The sequence below is a fragment of the Rhinopithecus roxellana genome, chromosome 6 (assembly GCF_007565055.1).
Source record: "Rhinopithecus roxellana isolate Shanxi Qingling chromosome 6, ASM756505v1, whole genome shotgun sequence".
Taxonomy (NCBI): Eukaryota; Metazoa; Chordata; class Mammalia; order Primates; family Cercopithecidae; genus Rhinopithecus; species Rhinopithecus roxellana.
The window spans coordinates 155157380-155176471 of record NC_044554.1 but is presented as its reverse complement, the minus strand read 5'-3'; the positions used below and the strand labels follow the sequence as shown (position 1 = coordinate 155176471).

Below are 19092 nucleotides of genomic sequence, written 5' to 3'. Positions count from 1 at the left end.
ATAAGGGAAAAGCTCTATGACGTTGGTGTGGGCAATGAATTTTTGGATTTGACCTCAGAAGCATTGGCAACAAAAACAAAAATCGTCATATGGGATTATGTCAAACAAAAAAGCTCTGCACAGTAAAGAAAACTATGAACAGAGCAAAGAGACAACCTATAGAATAGGATGATATATTTGCAAGCCATACATCTGATATAGAGTTAATATCCAAAATATGTAAGGAACTCAATTCGGCAAGAAAACACATAATCTAAAAAATGGGCAAAGAACCTGAACAGACGTTTATCAAAAGAAGACATACAAATGGCCAACAGTTATATGAAAAAAATGCTCAGCATCACTAATCATCAGAGAAATGCAAATTAAAACTACAGTGTACCTCATACATGTTAGAATGGCTATTACAAAAAAGGTAACAAGTGTTGCCAGAGATGTGGAGAAAAGGGAGACCTATACACTGTTGGTGATACTGTCACTTGGTACAGCTGTTATGGAAAACAACATGGAAGTTCCTCAAAAAATTGAAAATAGAACTACCATATGATCCAGCAATCCCACTACCAGGTATGTATCCAAAGGAATTGAAATCAGTATGTGGAAGAGATACCTGCACTCACATGTTCATTACAGCACTACTCACAATAGCCAAGATATCAGTCCAAGTGTCCATTCACAGATGAATGGATAAAGAAAATGTGGCATATATACACAATGGAGTACTATTTAGCCTTTAAAAGGAGGAAATCTTGTCATTTGTGACATCATTAATAAACCTGTAGAACATTATTGTAAGTGAAATAAGCCAGGCATGGAAAGACAAATACTTGGGATCTCATTTCTATGTAGAACCTAAAATAGTCAAATTCATAGAAGCAAGAGTAGAATGGTGGTTACCAGGGCCTGGAGGTTAGAGGAGTGGGGATTAGAGATGTTGGATTAAAGGATATAAAATTTCATTTAGACAGGAAGAGTAAGTTCAAGAGATGTATACTGTGGTGACTATAGTTAATAACAATGTATTCTATACTTGAAAATTGCTCAGAGAATAGATTTTAAATGTTCTCATGACAAAAAAGTGATTATGTGAGGTAATGCACATGTTAATTAGCTTGATTGAGCCATTTCACCATGTATACATATTTTAAAACATGTTATATATTCAGTTTTTCTCAGTTTAAAAAACTAATTTTTTAAAAGTATTGATGTTGAAAAGTTTGATCTAATTTTCTTCTCCTGTAGGTAATTTGCACACTTTGCTTAGCTACTCAAATTTTTTTTTAAAGTACAATAATTTTACTAGAATATGTTTTGTTGGTCATCATAAAGCAGATATTCTCAGATACACCTTGTGTTCTGTCAATATATAGGTTAAGAAAACTTTTTTAAAATAATATTTTCTTAAATTTTGGTTTTTAGTATTTGCTGTGGTCCCTAACTTTGATTTTCTTCTTCAAAGACTCCAATTTTTCATGTTAGACTTTTTTTGCCTGTTAATATTTTTCACTTTCTTTTGAATTGTTTTTTTTAAATTTTAAATTTATTTCTTCTATATCTATGTATTTTTTTGAGGCAGAGTCTCACTCTGTCTCCCAGGCTGGAGTGCAGTGGTGTGATACCGGCTCACTGCAACCTCTGCCTCCTGGGAGTATAGGCACGTGCCATCATGCCCGGCTAATATTTCTTCTATTTTCAATTGTTTTAAATTGGAAAGCTTTTAAATCTTTGAAGGCATTCTATTTCACTTTTAATTTGTTTTAAGATTCTCTAGCATATATTAACTTGTCTTCCTTCTAGTTTAGTTTATTTCTGTAATGATTTTTCCTTTCATTTCTAAATTCCTGAGCTCTATCACCTTATTTCTAATATGATTTATGTATCATTTTCTCAATGTCTTTTAGCTTGTTTTAAAATAGTAAACTACAATTTTAATGTTTTGTAGCATGTCTTTTTTTGTTTATAGGAATGTTCTTCTTCTCTGTTTTCTTTTAACAATTCTTTATGGTATTTGACCAAATACTTTTTTGTCACTCATTTTTACTGAAAAGCAGTTTTCTCAAGCTTTTGGGAGGAGGAATAGTTCAAGCTGTCTTTATTAATTTCATAGCTCTCCCTCTCCTGTTTTTCGGTTTTGTTCTGGTAAAGCATTAAATAATATGGTGGCTTGCTTTCTGAGACTTCCTGACTCCATACCCTTCCTTCGCTTGTATCTGGGCCTTCTCTTTCCTTTGTCTCTGTCACCATTGTCATAGCCCAATTCTGATTCTCTTCCCAGAAGTTTCTCATTGCAATGTCCTGTCCTGGAAAGGAGTTTTGGCTGGTTGGTTTCAAGTCCATGTTTCCCATCTTTCTCTGGCCCCTGCCAGAACCTACCAGTGTCCCTTATAGTCACTTTTTGGTTTAATGAAACCTTTCCCAATTTCACCTGGTGTTCTCAAATAGGTCTGCTCTGATTTTTAGAGTTTGGTTTATGGCTGCTTTGGTGTTTCCCATTCTCGGTTTTCAGAAGTGTCGTTGCTTCTTTTTCTTCCACCAAATTAACATTCATTCCATGCGGGGATTGTGGTTACTGTTGGTTGTCTCCACGAACTTGTATTTTGGAGTTTGTGAGCTACTTTGTCATCTAGTTTTGTTGTCCACGGTGTTTTAGTTTTGTTATCGGATTGCTTTGTATGTTTTTAGGGAATGATTTGGTGAGACCAAAACTATTCACAATAGTTTTTTCTATTTGGATGATCTCACCAAATCATCACCTAAATCTATCCAAATCAGAAAATCTATTCAAATAGGAAAAAACTATTCTGTGATTACTCAGATTCCCTCTCATTTCCAGTGCTTAGACTCTGAGTGACTAGGGAGTCACTGCAGGATTTTGAACAATGGAGTGACATGACCTGACTGGTGTTTTAAAGACTCTGTCTAGTGATAGACTAAGAATAGACCACAGGAATGTAGAGGAAGAAGCAGGGAGACCTATTAGAAGAATGTTGCAGAAATAGGCTGGGTAGATCACTTGAGGTCAGGAGTTCGAGACCAGCCTGGCCAACATGACAAAACCCTGTCTCTACTAAAAATACAAAAATTAGCTGGGCGTGGTATTGGGCGCCTGTAATCCCAGCTACTCAGGAAGCTGAGGCCGGAGAATTGCTTGAGCCCATGAGGTTGCAGTGTGCTGAGATTGCGCCACTGCACTCCAGCCTGGGCAACAAGAGCAAGACTCTTATCTCAAAAAAAAAAAAAAAAAAAAAAAAATTGCAGAAATCCAGGTGAGAGATGTTGACTTGGACTAGGTGAACAGCAGTGGAGTTAATGAGAAGTGGCCAGATTTGCATATATTTTTAGGTATAGTTGTTAAGATTTCCTGATGGATTTGATGTGAAGTATGAGAGAAGGTAGTTGAAAAATAACTCTGGTTTTGTCCTGAGCAATCATAAGAATGGAGTTGCTTTTTTTTTTTAAGTATTATTATTATTATTATACTTTAAGTTCTAGGGTACATTGCATAACGTGCAGGTTTGTTACATATGTATACTTGTGCCATGTTGGTGTGCTGCACCCACAACTCGTCAGCACCCATCAACTCGTCATTTACATCAGGTATAACTCCCAATGCCATCCCTCCCCTCTCCCCCTCCCCATGATAGGCCCCGGTGTGTGATGTTCCCCTTCCCGAGTCCAAGTGATCTCATTGTTCAGTTCCCACCTATGAGTGAGAACATGCGGTGTTTGGTTTTCTGTTCTTGCGATAGTTTGCTGAGAATGATGGTTTCCAGCTGCATCCATGTCCCTACAAAGGACACAAACTCATCCTTTTTTATGGCTGCATAGTATTCCATGGTGTATATGTGCCACATTTTCTTAATTCAGTCTGTCACTGATGGACATTTAGGTTGATTCCAAGTCTTTGCTATTGTGAATAGTGCCGCAATAAACATACGTGTGCATGTGTCTTTATAGCAGCATGATTTATAATCCTTTGGGTATATACCCAGTAATGGGATGGCTGGGTCATATGATACTTCTAGTTTTAGATCCTTGAGGAATCGCCATACTGTTTTCCATAATGGTTGAACTAGTTTACAGTCCCACCAACAGTGTAAAAGTGTTCCTATTTCTCCACATCCTCTCCAGCACCTGTTGTTTCCTGACTTTTTAATGATTGCCATTCTAACTGATATGAGATGGTATCTCATTGTGGTTTTGATTTGCATTTCTCTGATGGCCAATGATGATGAGCATTTTTTCATGTGTCTGTTGGCTGTATGAATGTCTTCTTTTGAGAAATGTCTGTTCATATCCTTTGCCCACTTTTTGATGGGGTTGTTTGTTTTTTTCTTGTAAATTTGTTTGAGTTCTTTGTAGGTTCTGGATATCAGCCCTTTGTCAGATGAGTAGATTGCAAAAATTTTCTCCCATTCTGTAGGTTGCCTGTTCACTCTGATGGTAGTTTCTTTTGCTGTGCAGAAGCTCTTTAGTTTAATTAGATCCCATTTGTCAATTTTGGCTTTTGCTGCCGTTGCTTTTGGTGTTTTAGACATGAAGTCCTTGCCCATGCCTATGTCCTGAATGGTACTACCTAGGTTTTCTTCTAGGGTTTTTATGGTATTAGGTCTAACATTTAAGTCTCTAATCCATCTTGAATTAATTTTCGTATAAGGAGTAAGGAAAGGATCCAGTTTCAGCTTTCTACTTATGGCTAGCCAATTTTCCCAGCACCATTTATTAAATAGGGAATCCTTTCCCCATTTCTTGTTTCTCTCAGGTTTGTCAAAGATCAGATGGCTGCAGATGTGTGGTATTATTTCTGAGGACTCTGTTCTGTTCCATTGGTCTATATCTCTGTTTTGGTACCAGTACCATGCTGTTTTGGTTACTGTAGCCTTGTAGTATAGTTTGAAGTCAGGTAGCGTGATGCCTCCAACTTTGTTCTTATGACTTAGGATTGTCTTGGCAATGCGGGCTCTTTTTTGGTTCCATATGAACTTTAAAGCAGTTTTTTCCAATTCTGTGAAGAAACTCATTGGTAGCTTGATGGGGATGGCATTGAATCTATAAATAACCTTGGGCAGTATGGCCATTTTCACGATATTGATTCTTCCTATCCATGAGCATGGTATGCTCTTCCATTTGTTTGTGTCCTCTTTTATTTCACTGAGCAGTGGTTTGTAGTTCTCCTTGAAGAGGTCCTTTACATCCCTTGTAAGTTGGATTCCTAGGTATTTTATTCTCTTTGAAGCAATTGTGAATGGAAGTTCATTCCTGATTTGGCTTTCTGTTTGTCTGTTACTGGTATATAAGAATGCTTGTGATTTTTGCACATTAATTTTGTATCCTGAGACTTTGCTGAAGTTTCTTATCAGCTTAAGGAGATTTTGGGCTGAGACGATGGGGTTTTCTAAATATACAATCATGTCATCTGCAAACAGGGACAATTTGACTTCTTCTTTTCCTAACTGAATACCCTTGATTTCTTTCTCTTGCCTGATTGCCCTAGCCAGAACTTCCAACACTATGTTGAATAGGAGTGGTGAGAGAGGGCATCCCTGTCTTCTGCCAGTTTTCAAAAGGAATGCTTCCAGTTTTTGCCCATTCAGTATGATATTGGCTGTGGGTTTGTCGTAAATAGCTCTTATTATTTTGAGATATGTTCCATCAATACCGAATTTATTGAGCGTTTTTAGCCTGAAGGGCTGTTGCATTTTGTCAAAGACCTTTTCTGCATCTATTGAGATAATGATGTGGTTTTTGTCTTTGGTTCTGTTTATATGCTGGATTACATTTATTGATTTGCGTATGTTGAACCAGCCTTGCATCCCAGGGATGAAGCCCACTTGATCATGGTGGATAAGCTTTTTGATGTGCTGCTGAATCCGGTTTGCCAGTATTTTATTGAGGATTTTTGCATGGATGTTCATTAGGGATATTGGTCTAAAATTCTCTTTTTTTTGTTGTGTCTCTGCCAGGCTTTGGTATCAAGATGATGTTGGCCTCATAAAATGAGTTAGGGAGGATTCCCTCTTTTTCTATTGATTGGAATAGTTTCAGAAGGAATGGTACCAGCTCCTCCTTGTACCTCTGGTAGAATTCAGCTGTGAATCCATCTGGTCCTGGACTTTTTTTTGGTTGGTAGGCTATTAATTATTCCCTCAATTTCAGAGCCTGCTATTGGTCTGTTCAGGGATTCAGCTTCTTCCTGGTTTAGTCTTGGGAGAATGTAAGTGTCCAGGAAATTATCCATTTCTTCTAGATTTTCTAGTTGATTTGGATAGAGGTGTTTATAGTATTCTCTGATGGTAGTTTGTATTTCTGTGGAGTTGCTTTTAACTGAGATTAGGAGACTGAGGCTGCCGTGCAGTTAGGGTAGACTTTGGGGTGACATTAAGAGTTCAGTTTGGACTATGTTGAGCTTGAGATAGTTATTAGACTTCTGAGTGAAGATACTCTTTGTGATTCTGTGAGTCCCATGATAACATGAGGTAAAAAAAGAAAGACATTGTTTATCATAGAACATTGGAAAATATGGAAAAGTTAGATAAGAAAATAAAAATCATGCTTCATTGTAAACATTCTGATATGATTCTAAAACATACATATAACATGCATATAGAACACATTGCTTTTTTCTTTCCAACTTTTAGGTTCAGGGAGTACATGCACAGGTTTGCTAGAGCTAAATTATCTGTCACAGGGGTTTGGTATACAGATTGTTTCATCACCCAGGTAATAAGCATAGTACTCTGTGGGTAGTTTTTCGATTCTCATCTTCCTCCCACCCTCCACTCTTAAGTAGGCCCCAGTGTCTGATGTTCCCTCCTTTGTGTCTATGTGTACTCAGTGCTTAGCTAGCACCTATAAGTGAAAACATGCAGTATTTGGTTTTCTGTTCCTGTATTAATTCGCTTAGAATAATGGCCTCCGACTCCATGTTGCTGCAAAGGACATGACTTCATTTTTTTTTATAGCTGTGTAGTATTCCATAGTGTATATCTACCACATTTTCATCATCCAGTCCACTGTTGTGGGCATTTAGGTTGATTCCATGTCTTAGCTATTGTGAACAGTGCTGCGATGAACATACAGTTACATGTGTCTTTGTAGTAGAACGATTTATATTCCTGTGGGTATATACCCAGTAAGGGGGTTACTGGGTCTAATAGTAGTTCAAGTTCTTTGAGAAATCTCCAAACTGCTCTCCACAGTGGCTAAACTAATTTACATTCCCACCAGCAATATATAAGCATGCTCTTTTCTTTTTTTGTTTTGTTTTGTTTTAAAACTAAAGTTTATTCCAGCCAATTTACTCTACTGTTTTGTAATAACAGCTCTTAGATCAGAAACGGTCTTTGTTTTAAACCTTCCTATCAATATCAAACACAATGATGTTGGGGTAAGAGAGGCCTTTTCTCTAAATGAAAATATAATACTTACTCTATATAATTCTAGAGGGCCCAGAGATGTGGAAATAATGTATTTGTACGAATTATATTAAACAATCTTTATTTGATAAATAGTACCTTACAATCCTAATGCTGTCTATCAAACTTCAGTAAGAGCAATTTCAGCATCAAGTAATGAACAGTAGCTAAACTAACAAGAGATCAATCAAAAGGGCTTTAAATGGAGCAGCGCCAGCTGATGTGCTGCCAAGGCTCTGGGCATTCAGGACTCTCCTACAGGGAAAACAGAATCAAACTGGCAGGTGCTCTGGACGCAAGCCTTCACATTGTGACCTGCCTCCCTCCTGGGGGCCTGGTGGCCCACAGTCCCCTTGGCACTTCTCAGCCCCTGTGGGCTGCAGACGGAAATCCAGGCACCAATGGACAGCTTGGGAAAGGCTGGAACTTGACCTCACAGTCAGCTGGCTTCTGCCTATTGTGGTCGTTTTCTTTCCAGAGCACCTAGAGCACTCACACAGTGGACACGGCAGTCATCCAGCCTTCTAGGGCGGTTTTCTCATAGAAGAGGATCTTCCTCTAAACATTGGAAGTGTCTTTCTCCAATTTCTGGAGCAGATCTTGGGCCATCTTCTTGTAGGTCATGGGTCTGTCACACACGGTTCAAGTTTTTGTGGCTATTGTGAATGGGATTGTGTTCTTGATTTAACTCTCAGCTTGGGTATTGTTGATGTATGGAAATGCTATTGATTTTTGTACAATGATTTTGTATCCTGAAACTTTGCTGAAGTTGTTTATCAGATCTAGGAGCTTTTGGGCAGAGACTGTGGGGTTTTCTAGGTATAAAGTAGTCATATCGTGTGCAAATATAGAAGGTAGTTGACTTCCACTCTTCCTGGATGCATTTAGTTATTTTTCTTACTACTCTAAGACTTCCAGTACTGTGTTGACTAGGAGTGGTGAGAGAGGGCATCTTGTCTTGTTCTGGTCCTCAATGGGAATACTTCCAGTATGGTATGCTTCCAGCAGCACATCAGCTAGTGCTGCTCCCTTTAAAGCCCTTTTTGTTGATCTCTTGTTAGTTTAGCTACTGTTCATTACTTGATGCTGGAATTGCTCTTATTGAAATTTGATAGGTAGCATTAGGATTCATTCAGCATGTTCTGGATGTTGGCTGTGGGTTTGTCATAGGTATCACTTATTATTTTGAGGTATGTTCCTTCGATGCCTAGTTTGTTGAAGGTTTTTAACATGAAGGGGTACTGAATTTTATTGAAAGCATTTTCGGTGTCTTTTGAGCTGATCATGTAGTTTTTGTCTGTAGTTCTGTTTATGTGATGAATCACATTTATTGGTTTGCATATGTTGAACCAACCTTGCATCCTAGGGATAAAGCCTACTTGATTGTGGTGGATTAGCTTTTTGATGTGCTTCTAGTTTCTGTTGCCTAGTATTTTGTTGAGGATTTTTGCATCTACGTTCATCAGGGATATTGGCCTGAAGTTTTCTTTTGTTATTGTTTCTCTACTAGGTTTTGGTATCAGAATGATGCTGACTTCATAGAATAAGTTGGCAAGGAGTCCCTTCTCCTGAATTTTTGGGAATAGCTTCAGGAGGTTTGGTACGAGGTCTTCTTTATACATCTGATAGAATTTGGTTATGAATCCCTCTGGGTTAGGGCTTTTTCTGGTGGGTAGGTTTTTTAGTACTAATTCAGTTTAGGAACTCATTATTGGTCTGTAGCACACATTTTCACAAAATTGAATTTCTATTGTATATACATTTTAAAATCTTCTTTCACAAGATGTGACCTGAGCATTTTCTAATAGTGAAAGTCTTTGAAAACATGGTTTTTAATGGTATTTCATTACATGCTTTACTGTAATAAACCTAACCACTTGGATTATGTACTCTTTCACTCTTTCCTTTTTGCATGTCTGTTCCATCCCCTATGCTTTAATCTGGAGGATTTGGTTTCTTGTAGTAGTTGCTGGGTATCATAATTCAGACCTGTGGTTTGGCAGTCAGCCTGGCTGTAGTGTTTAACTGAGTCTCGTGGAAAATCCATGCTTAAAATGAATGTCGTGGAGGATTATATTCACCTCAGTCATTCAAGACTTTGGCATAGACCCCATTCTTTGAGGAGGAGTTGCTGCCACTGTGACTGCCACAGAGGGAAGGAAGCCTGGGCACTTGGGACTTGTAGAACTTGCAGAGTCACAGATACCTTGTCTCAGTGTACATGGGCTGTGTGTGTTGAAATGTACCAGTCTGTGAGGCACTGTGTTTTGAGGTCCCAGTAAGCTAAAGGTAGGTAGAATGGTATCTAGTTCATACCCTAGTATGCTTTAGATCTAAGTGTTAGTTAATTCTGGAAGGATTGAAGGTATAGGGGAGATTTAATGAGCTCCATGGAGTCTGCAGGTTATTATCGAGAAAAGAAAATCAGGCTGTCAGTTCCAGGCCCATTTCTCTATAATCATGGTATCCTTTTGAACAAAAGTTGGCAAACTTTTTCTGTAAAGGGCCAGATATTTTTAGCTTTGCAGGCCATATGATTTCTGTTGTAAGCATTGAGCTCTTCTGTTATAGAGCAAAAGCAGCCATAGGCAGTACAGGAACAAATGGCCATGGCTATGTTCTAGTAAAACTTTATTTACATAACAGGCAGCAGGCCAGATTGGAGCAATAGTTGTCAACTTCTGCTTTGAAAATGTTTTGGAAACTGTGTCTCTGTCTGTTAGTGGTCATTATCCCCAGTCTCTTAGGATCAGAGTTTTTCTTAGATTACAAAGCTGGATCATACAGACCTGACTTCCAGGTCTGCGTTCTCTCCACTACACTCTGCTGCCTCTTAGAAAAACATACACTAAATAACTAGAACCCATGGAAAGAGGGAAAAGCCAAGCCCAGAGAGCTGACGTGGGACTAAGAGACAACTGTGAGAGTTTCAATGTGGAATGTTTGTGTGGCTCCCCAACCAGACCGTGACCTCCTTGAAGATTGGGACTGCGTTGTATCTTGTTCTCATTTTCTATTTTATTTTAAAGATCTATCTTTTGGGTTGAACGAATGTTTCTTGTACCAGGTAAGTGCAACACTGAGTAAACTCTTGTTTCTTTTCTCCCTTCCATCCTCCCAACTTAGTAGCTTCAGTACATTCTTAGCTCTCCTCACTTGCTATTCTCTAAACGTACCAGGTGGCTGGGCACAGTGGCTCACGCCTGTAGTCCCAGCACTTTGGGAAGCTGAGGTGGACAGATCACCGGAGGTCAGGAGTTCAAGACCAGCCTGGCCAACATGACGAAACCACACTAAAAATACAAGAATTAGCTGGGTATGGTGGCGTGCACCTGTAATCCCAGCTTCTTGGGAGGCTGAGGCAGGAGAATCACTTGAACCCAGGAGGTTACAGTGTGCTGAGATTGCGCCACTGCACTCCAGCCTGGGCGACAGAGCGAGAGTCTATCTCAAAAGAACAAAACAAAACAAAACAAAAAACAAACACCAGATTCTCTCATGAATGTGAATAGTGATGTGGTCCTTCTGTCAGGAAGACATCACCTGAGACCACACACACAGAAAGCCTATTTTTCCTTAGGATACAGTCCTACATCAGGGTTGACAAAGTTTTTTTGTAAGGGTTAGATAGTAAATATTTTAGGTTTTGCAAGCCATATGGTCTCTTCCTCAGCTACTCAACTCTGCCGTTGTAGTACAAGAGCAGCCATAGACAATCTATACATGAATGAGTGTGGCTGTGTTCCAGTAAACTTTACTTACGGATATTGATATTCGAATTTCACATGATTTTCATGTGTAATGAAATGTGATTGTTTTTATTTAAAACAAAACATTAAAAATGTAAAAGCCATTTTTTGCTTGAAGGCCAGACAAAAACAGGCAATGTGAACCAATTTAATTTAATGTGTGACTCATAGATGCTAACCCTTGCCTTAGCTGCTTAGTAACTTGCCCTAGTCTTGTGTTACCCCATGAAAAGAATGGCCTACTTCTGTCATACTGTCTCTAACCTCTGTCACTTCATTTATGATGCTGTGTATTAGTCATGTGTACCTTTGTCTCTCTTGCTGGATTCTGAGCATCTTGAGAGGCAGGCCATGGCCTAGTCAGTCATCTTTGTATCCTTAATATCAAACCTTAGACTTGACTTGGCACATAGTGGGTATTTAAGAAGTGACTGTTGAATTTGAATTTTATGCTTGATATATATAAAATGGCATTTCTGCTGATCTTAAAGAGAAACACTTGACTGATATGCATAGGTTTCCCATGTTCTGCCCCTTGAGAGGCCATAGTTAACTGCATTTGCTGCTAGCGGCTCTTGTAAACTCAGTGGTTATATAGCAAAGCCTTTCCAAAGTATTTTATTTTAGAGCTCTTTTTCAGACAAGAAATGATTATACTTTTTCTTCAACTCATTTATTCAATCATAATGATAAATATGGCTTTCACTATTCTGATGAACCAGAGCCATCATCAGTGTGAAATAATAATAGCCGTTGTTTAGTGAGCATCTACTATATTCCAGTCGATTAGAATTTTTTCTCTAGATTTTTGGTGACCTTCTGATTACAGTTAATTTGTATGTTTTTTATTTTTCTCTGCATATCAAACAAAAAGCAACAACATAAAAAACCCACATGCTTTTTCTTCATACTGTCTATATTATTGAATGACAGACAAACATCTGTCCTTCAAGTCAAATATGAATTAATCGGCCGGGCGCGGTGGCTCAAGCCTGTAATCCTGGCACTTTGGGAGGCCGAGACGGGCGGATCACGAGGTCAGGAGATCGAAACCATCCTGGCTAACACAATGAAACCCCGTCTCTACTAAAAATACAAAAAAATAGCCGAGTGTGGTGGTGGGCACCTGTAGTCCCAGCTACTCGGAAGGCTGAGGCAGGAGAGTGGTGTGAACCCGGGAGGCGGAGCTTGCAGTGAGCCGATACCGGACCACTGCATTCCAGCCTGGGCGACAGCCAGACTGTGTCTCAAAAAAACAAAACAAAACAAAAAAAAAACACTCTTCATTTATTCCTTATTATCTTCAAGGTAAGCCCAGCTTCCCAGTCATGACATACAGGACTCTCTGTGTGACCCCAATACTTGACACAGATGTGTTTCAGATTTCAGAATTTTTTGGATTTTAGAAAAGTAATACGGTTTATGCAATACACATATGACATCCTCTGCTCATTTCTGAACACTTATGGGAGTGAATGGCAGGTGCTTTTAATAATTACACTGGGGTAAATTATGCTAGGTGTAAACTGGACCTGTCTTGGGCACCAGGATGTTCTTTACACAGGTTAAGAATGTCAAGCAAAGAGCATTAGGGATGAAGCAATACAAGGAGAACAGATAGAGAGAACAGAGCAGTGGGTTAAGTGGAGTCCTGGAGAAATATTTGAAAAGGGAGAAAGGAACATGGCTCTTGAGGCAGGGGGGAAACCTGGAGCAGGTAGCCTCACGAATCCCAGAGAAGAGGAATTGTTTTTCTATTATTTTAGAAGCAGAGCCCCTTTAGGAGACTCCTCATCAGATAATAGTTATTCAGTGAGAGGTCATATTCTTAATTAAAAGGGCCTTTACCTTTTCTTAGAATACTATGTTTGAATGACTTTTTATGTATTAGGATATAAAAGTCTCTTTTAGGCATTTCTGTTTTATAGTCATTGGCCAAAATCTAATTCAGATCCAGCTTAAATCCAAGTGTCATTTCATGCTACATTTTATCCTGAGGTTGCTAGTTATTTAGTCAAATATAGTGAGTATAATCACTACAGGCTTAGAGTAAATTTCCATGTCAAGAGGTAGAACACATTTATTCTGTAATATTGAATCCTGTAATATTGAAAATCAAAAACAGCCCTTTTTTTTTCTTCTGTAGAAAATAAGGTTTTTAAGGAAGTCAGCAGGAAAATAGAATAAGTGAATATTTTACATTCTTAGTGGTTTATGGTTGGCCGTTTTCCCCCAACATTTTGTTATGAAAAGTTAAAATGTACAGAAGAATTGAAAGTCTTGTGCAAACCAGCTAGATTCTTTCATTAACATGTTGCTGTATTTCCTTTATCACTGTCCATCTATTTTACCATCTGTTTGTCCCTCTTTCTATCCATCCATCTATCTTTTTTTTTGGTAAGCATTTCAAGTAAGTTGACTGGCAGTTTTTCTAAGCAGCCATATCTTTATTTTGTTACTGTTTTTTTCCTGGATGTTGTAATTACAGTGTCAAGATATGTAATGCAGATGTTTCAGCTAACCCTTTTTCCTATTTCTAGAAATCTGAGATTGCCAATAATCCCTGACAATCTTAAATTATTTTTTAATTCTGGTAAATAGTGTCAGACCTGATTAGAGCCCTCTTTTTCAATTGTTTTGTAATCCAGACAATTAAAACCATTAGTCATTAAAACATAATTTATAGTGGTTTTAAAGCATGACTTTCTAAATTTTAAATCAACATTTATTCATATTACATTGTTTTCAGAGTGGAGAGATCTACAGACCAAGTCATCAAGCCGGTCAATGTAGCAGCTCTATCCAAATGGGTTGGGAAGATACCACCAGATGTTTTACAAGACATGGCAGTGATTGCTCCTATGCTTGCCAAACTTGGATATGACCCATATGCCAACCCACCTAACTATGGAAAACCTGATCCCAAAATTCTTGAAAACACTCGAAGGGTAAGTGAGATTTTTTAAAGCAACTGAGAAAACTAGATTTGGAATTTGGGATCTGAATACTTTTTTTCTTATTTTATTTCTTGCTATTTAATGATCAGAAAATATTTTGAATTAGACACATTTGGGCCCAGCAGCCTGGCACGGTGGCTCACGCCTGTAATCCCAGCACTTTGGGAGGCCGAGGTGGGTGGATCACAAGGTCAGGAGATTGAGACCATACTGGCTAACACGGTGAAACCCCGTCTCTACTAAATACACAAAAGATTAGCCAGGCGTGGTGGTGGGCGCCTGGAGTCCCAGCTACTCGGGAGGCTGAGGCGGGAGAATGGCGTGAACCCGGGAGGCGGAACTTGCAGTGAGCAGAGATCATGCCACTGCACCCCAGCCTGGGTGGCAGAGCAAGACTCCATCTCAAAAAGAAAAAGAAAAAAAAAAGAAAAATTTGGGCCCAGCATAGGGCCGATGACACCTGTAGTTTCAGCACTTTGGAAGGCCAAGGTGGGAGTGAGCCCAGGATTTCAAGACTAGCCTGGACAACATAGTGACACCCCATCTCTACAAAAAATATAAAAATTAGCCAGGCATGGTCGCGTATGACTCTAGTCCCAGCTACTTGGGAGGCTGAGGTGGGAGGATTGCTTGAGCCTGAGAGGTCAAGGCTGCAGTGAGCTGAGACTATACCACTGCACTGTAGCCTGGGTGACAGAGCAAGACCCTGTCTCAAGAAAAAAGAATGAAGAAAAATTCTATTTGTAGAATACTTTCTTATCAGAAGTCTTCCACTGCATTTTAAGGATAACTGGCTCGTTGGGGATACTCCTTAGGGTATTTTGCTCAGTTTCTAGGAGTAAAACTCACTGTTGGGAGTTTTATTCTCAGCCAATTACTGCAGATCTGCATAAATACTATAATTTTTAGTGACCTTACTTCTGATTTCTTTCTTTCTGTAAATCTAATAGCCACTTTACTTTAAACCTTTGTTTAGATGAGCCATAATTTTTGGATACCTAAAGGCTAAACATTGGTTACACTAGAAAAATTATTAAACACTCGTCTTCTGATTAAGAGAAAGTTGCTATTAAAGTGACATTACAGTTTTTATTTTAATAAGTTATGCTCACGTCTTTACAAAATACTGTTTTGGAAAGCGCTGAAAACTCCGAGCTAATTAGATTATATAGCCTACCAGTTGAGTCTATTTCAAATCAGACCTTATATATTCTTTTCTTTATTGCAGTAAGATCTGTTTAACATAAAATTTACCACTCTGACATCTTTAAAGTGCACAATTCAGAGGCATTAAATACATTCACATTGTTGTGCAACTGTCACCACCATCCATCTCCAGAACATTTTTTGTCTTCCCAAACTGAAATTCTGTACCCGTACTCTTCATTCCTTAGCCCCTGTCAACAGCCCCTGTCAACTTATGCAACCGTGTTAGCATAAGTTCACTGATAGGCTATTTGATTCCAAGGTGAAAATTCCTTGGCTTTGTCTGGTATTCTCTTGTTTATATCAATGTCCTTTCCTCCCTACAACCATATGGCATATCATCTCTTTATTCTGTCTTTTGATAACTTTAATTGACAAATTTATGCCACATTTATTTCATGAGATTAATTTCTATGTGAATTCCTTTCTGTTAGGTATTACTTTTATTTCCCTTTTTCAATTCATCATTAGCAGCTATATGGGAAGAGCTGCCTTCTTATAAACCATCACATATGAGGGCAAATTAAAAAAAAATCACTATCCTCTTTATGCTTTTCATATATATATAAATATTACCATTATAAAAATATAATCATTATATGAAACTTACAAAATTAAAAGGATAAGAGAATAAAAATCACCTGTAATGTTGCCACCTAGACACATACACATATTATTCTTTTTTAAGTTTTCTTACTTATTTACACATATTTTCTTAATATTTTCGTGTATTTTCTCTCTTCTGCATTATGTTAAACAAAGGTAAGATTACATATATCATCTTACCTTTATATACACACAGTTTTGTATCCAGCCCTTTTAATATTCATGAGCATTTTCCCATTGTGTGCATGCTTTTTAAACATAATTTTTTTTTTTTTTTTTTTTTTTTTTTTTTTTTTTTTTTTTTTTTTGAGACGGAGTCTCGCTCTGCCGCCCAGGCTGGAGTGCAGTGGCCGGATCTCAGCTCACTGCAAGCTCTGCCTCCCGGGTTCCCGCCATTCTCCTGCCTCAGCCTCCCGAGTAGCTGGGACTACAGGCGCCCGCCAGGTCGCCCGGCTAGTTTTTTGTATTTTTAGTAGAGACGGGGTTTCACCATGTTAGCCAGGATGGTCTCGATCTCCTGACCTCGTGATCCGCCCGTCTCGGCCTCCCAAAGTGCTGGGATTACAGGCTTGAGCCACCGCGCCCGGCCTAAACATAATTTTTGTAGTTTTATACCTTCATAGAAGCAACCTTAAATTCTTTCTGAAACACAGTAGTAAATGAATGAATAAATCAACAAACAAAATACATTTCCCTAGTATATGTTCTATAATTGATTTTACCATTTTGTTGTTTACAGTTTTCTCTTTGACAGATTGTGCTACAGTGAACATCTTTGCACATACTCAATTTTAGGATTTTTTTTTTTAAGGTAGGACAAATAAAAGTGGAATTAAACCAGGGTAAAGTATCTGAGATTTTTTTTTTTTTTTTTTTTTTTTTTTTTTTTTTTGAGACGGAGTCTCACTCTGTCGCCCAGGCTGGAGTGCAGTGGCCGGATCTCAGCTCACTGCAAGCTCCGCCTCCCGGGTTTACGCCATTCTCCTGCCTCAGCCTCCCAAGTAGCTGGGACTACAGGCGCCCGCCACCTCGCCCGGCTAGTTTTTTGTATTTTTTTTAGTAGAGACGGGGTTTTACCATGTTAGCCAGGATGGTCTCGATCTCCTGACCTCGTGATCCGCCCATCTCGGCCTCCCAAAGTGCTGGGATTACAGGCTTGAGCCACCGCGCCCGGCAAAGTATCTGAGATTTTTAAAAGGTGTTTGATATCTATTGATATTAAAAAACAACAACAACAAAAAAAACCTTTGGGCTGGCCACAGTGGCTCACGCCTGTAATCCCAGCATTTTGGGAGGCTGAGGTGGGTGGATCGCTTGAGCTCAGGAGTTCAAACCCACCTGGACAACGTGGCAAAATCCCATCTCTACAAAAAATACAAAAGTTAGCCAGGTATGGTGGCACATGCCTGTGGTTTCAGCTGCTTGGGAGGCTGAGGTGAGAGGATTGCTTGAGCCTGGGATTTTGAGTTTACAGTGAGCTGAGATTGTGCCACTGCATTCCACCCTGGGTGATGGAGCGAGACCCTGTCTCAAGAAAACAAAAACAAAGAACAAACAAAAAACTACCAACACAATTGAGGTAATTTATTTTAGATTTTTGTTGGTTTTAATAGATTTCATTGATTAAGGTAATTGAACATTTTTCAATCATTAGCTATATGTATATATTCTTTTATGAACTATCTTTTAAGTTTTCCTTTATTTATTTGAGACAGAATTTTGCTCTGTTGGCACAATCTTGGCTTACTGCAGCCTCTGTCTCCTGGATTCAAGTGATGATTCTCTTGTCTCAGATGGAATTATAGGCACACGCTACCAAGCCTGGCTAATTTTTTTTTTTTAGTTTTAGTAAAGATAGGGTTTAGTCGTGTTGGCCTGGCTGATCTCAAACTCCTGACCTCAAGTGATCTACCTGCCTTGGTCTCCCAAGGTGCTGGGGTTACAGGCGTGAGCCACTCTTTCTTTCTTTCTTTCTTTCTTTCTTTTTTTGAGACAGGGTCTTGTTCTTTCACCCAGGCTGCAGTGCAGTGGTGCTATCTCGGCTCACTGCAAGCTCCACCTCCCAGGTTCACGCCATTCTCCTGCCTCAGCCTTCCAAGTAGCTGGGACTACAGGCGCCCGCCACTACGCCTGGCTAATTTTTTATGTTTTCATTAAGAGATGGGGTTTCACTGTGTTAGCCAGGATGGTCTCAATCTCCTGACCTCATGATCCACCCACCTCGGCCTCCCAAAGTACTGGGATTACAGGCGTGAGCCACCGTGCCCAGCCAGCATGAGCCACTCCTTAAAGTGTTACATGTATTAAAGTTTTGTGAGCTCTTTGTAGTTGGTAATTCTAGCTTTCTCCTTTGCACAATAGTGAAAGGCTTTTTTTTATTACCAAGATACATGTACAGTGCTATTTTGAAGGTTCTCAGGCAGTAGACATTATAGTTTTCTTACATGCAAATTGGCTTGGTTAGATTATCCTTTGCTTTCTTGAGTGATGGGTTGGGAAGAATGCTATCGTTTGAATCCATGTGACTAAAGAATCTGTGTCATACACACTCTTGGTTTTTGAAAGGATTTCAAAATAACACATTGAAATTTAAAAACACCCACCTTTTTTTTTTTTTTTTTTTTTTCCTGTCTCTGCCTATCTTTAAAGTGACAGATAATTTTGAGGAAGAAAAGATGAAGTGCGAACTATAATGGTGTTTTTGGGCCTTTTGTGGTAATGCATACAAACTGACATTCTTGTCTTGTGAGGGTAGATTTCATAAGACTTTTTTGCAAAGTAAATCCTGTGTATCTTCAATGCTTTTTTTGCCTGTAATAAGTCAGATGCTAATGTATCCAGCACTGATGGTCATGAGGTTTTTATAAAGCAGTGCTTGAAAAGAGATTGTTAATTGTTAGCTATGATATGAGATGGGCCCCAGAGAAAGAGGTGGCTGGGGAAGGTGTTTTTCTTTTTTTTTTTTTTTTTTTTGTGAGACGGAGTCTCACTCTGTCGCCCAGGCTGGAGTGCAGTGGCACAATCTCGGCTCAATGCAAGCTCTGCCTCCCAGGTTCACGCCATTCTCCTGCCTCAGCCTCCCAAGTAGCTGGGACTACAGGCGCCCACCACCATGCCCGGCTAATTTTTTGTATTTTTAGTAGAGACGGGGTTTCACTG

At 39.0% G+C, this 19092-nt stretch overlaps 1 protein-coding gene across 2 annotated transcripts in view; it reads left to right on the top strand.

Moving 5' to 3' along the window:
• The window catches only part of TPST1 (tyrosylprotein sulfotransferase 1), a 142536-nt gene that overhangs the window by 57986 nt on the left and 65458 nt on the right, over positions 1-19092 (top strand). For both annotated transcript variants that reach the window (XM_010381030.2, XM_010381022.2), the window contains exon 3: positions 13914-14112. In XM_010381030.2, the coding sequence (XP_010379332.1) occupies positions 13914-14112 (199 nt within the window). The remainder of the gene's footprint in view (positions 1-13913; positions 14113-19092) is intronic.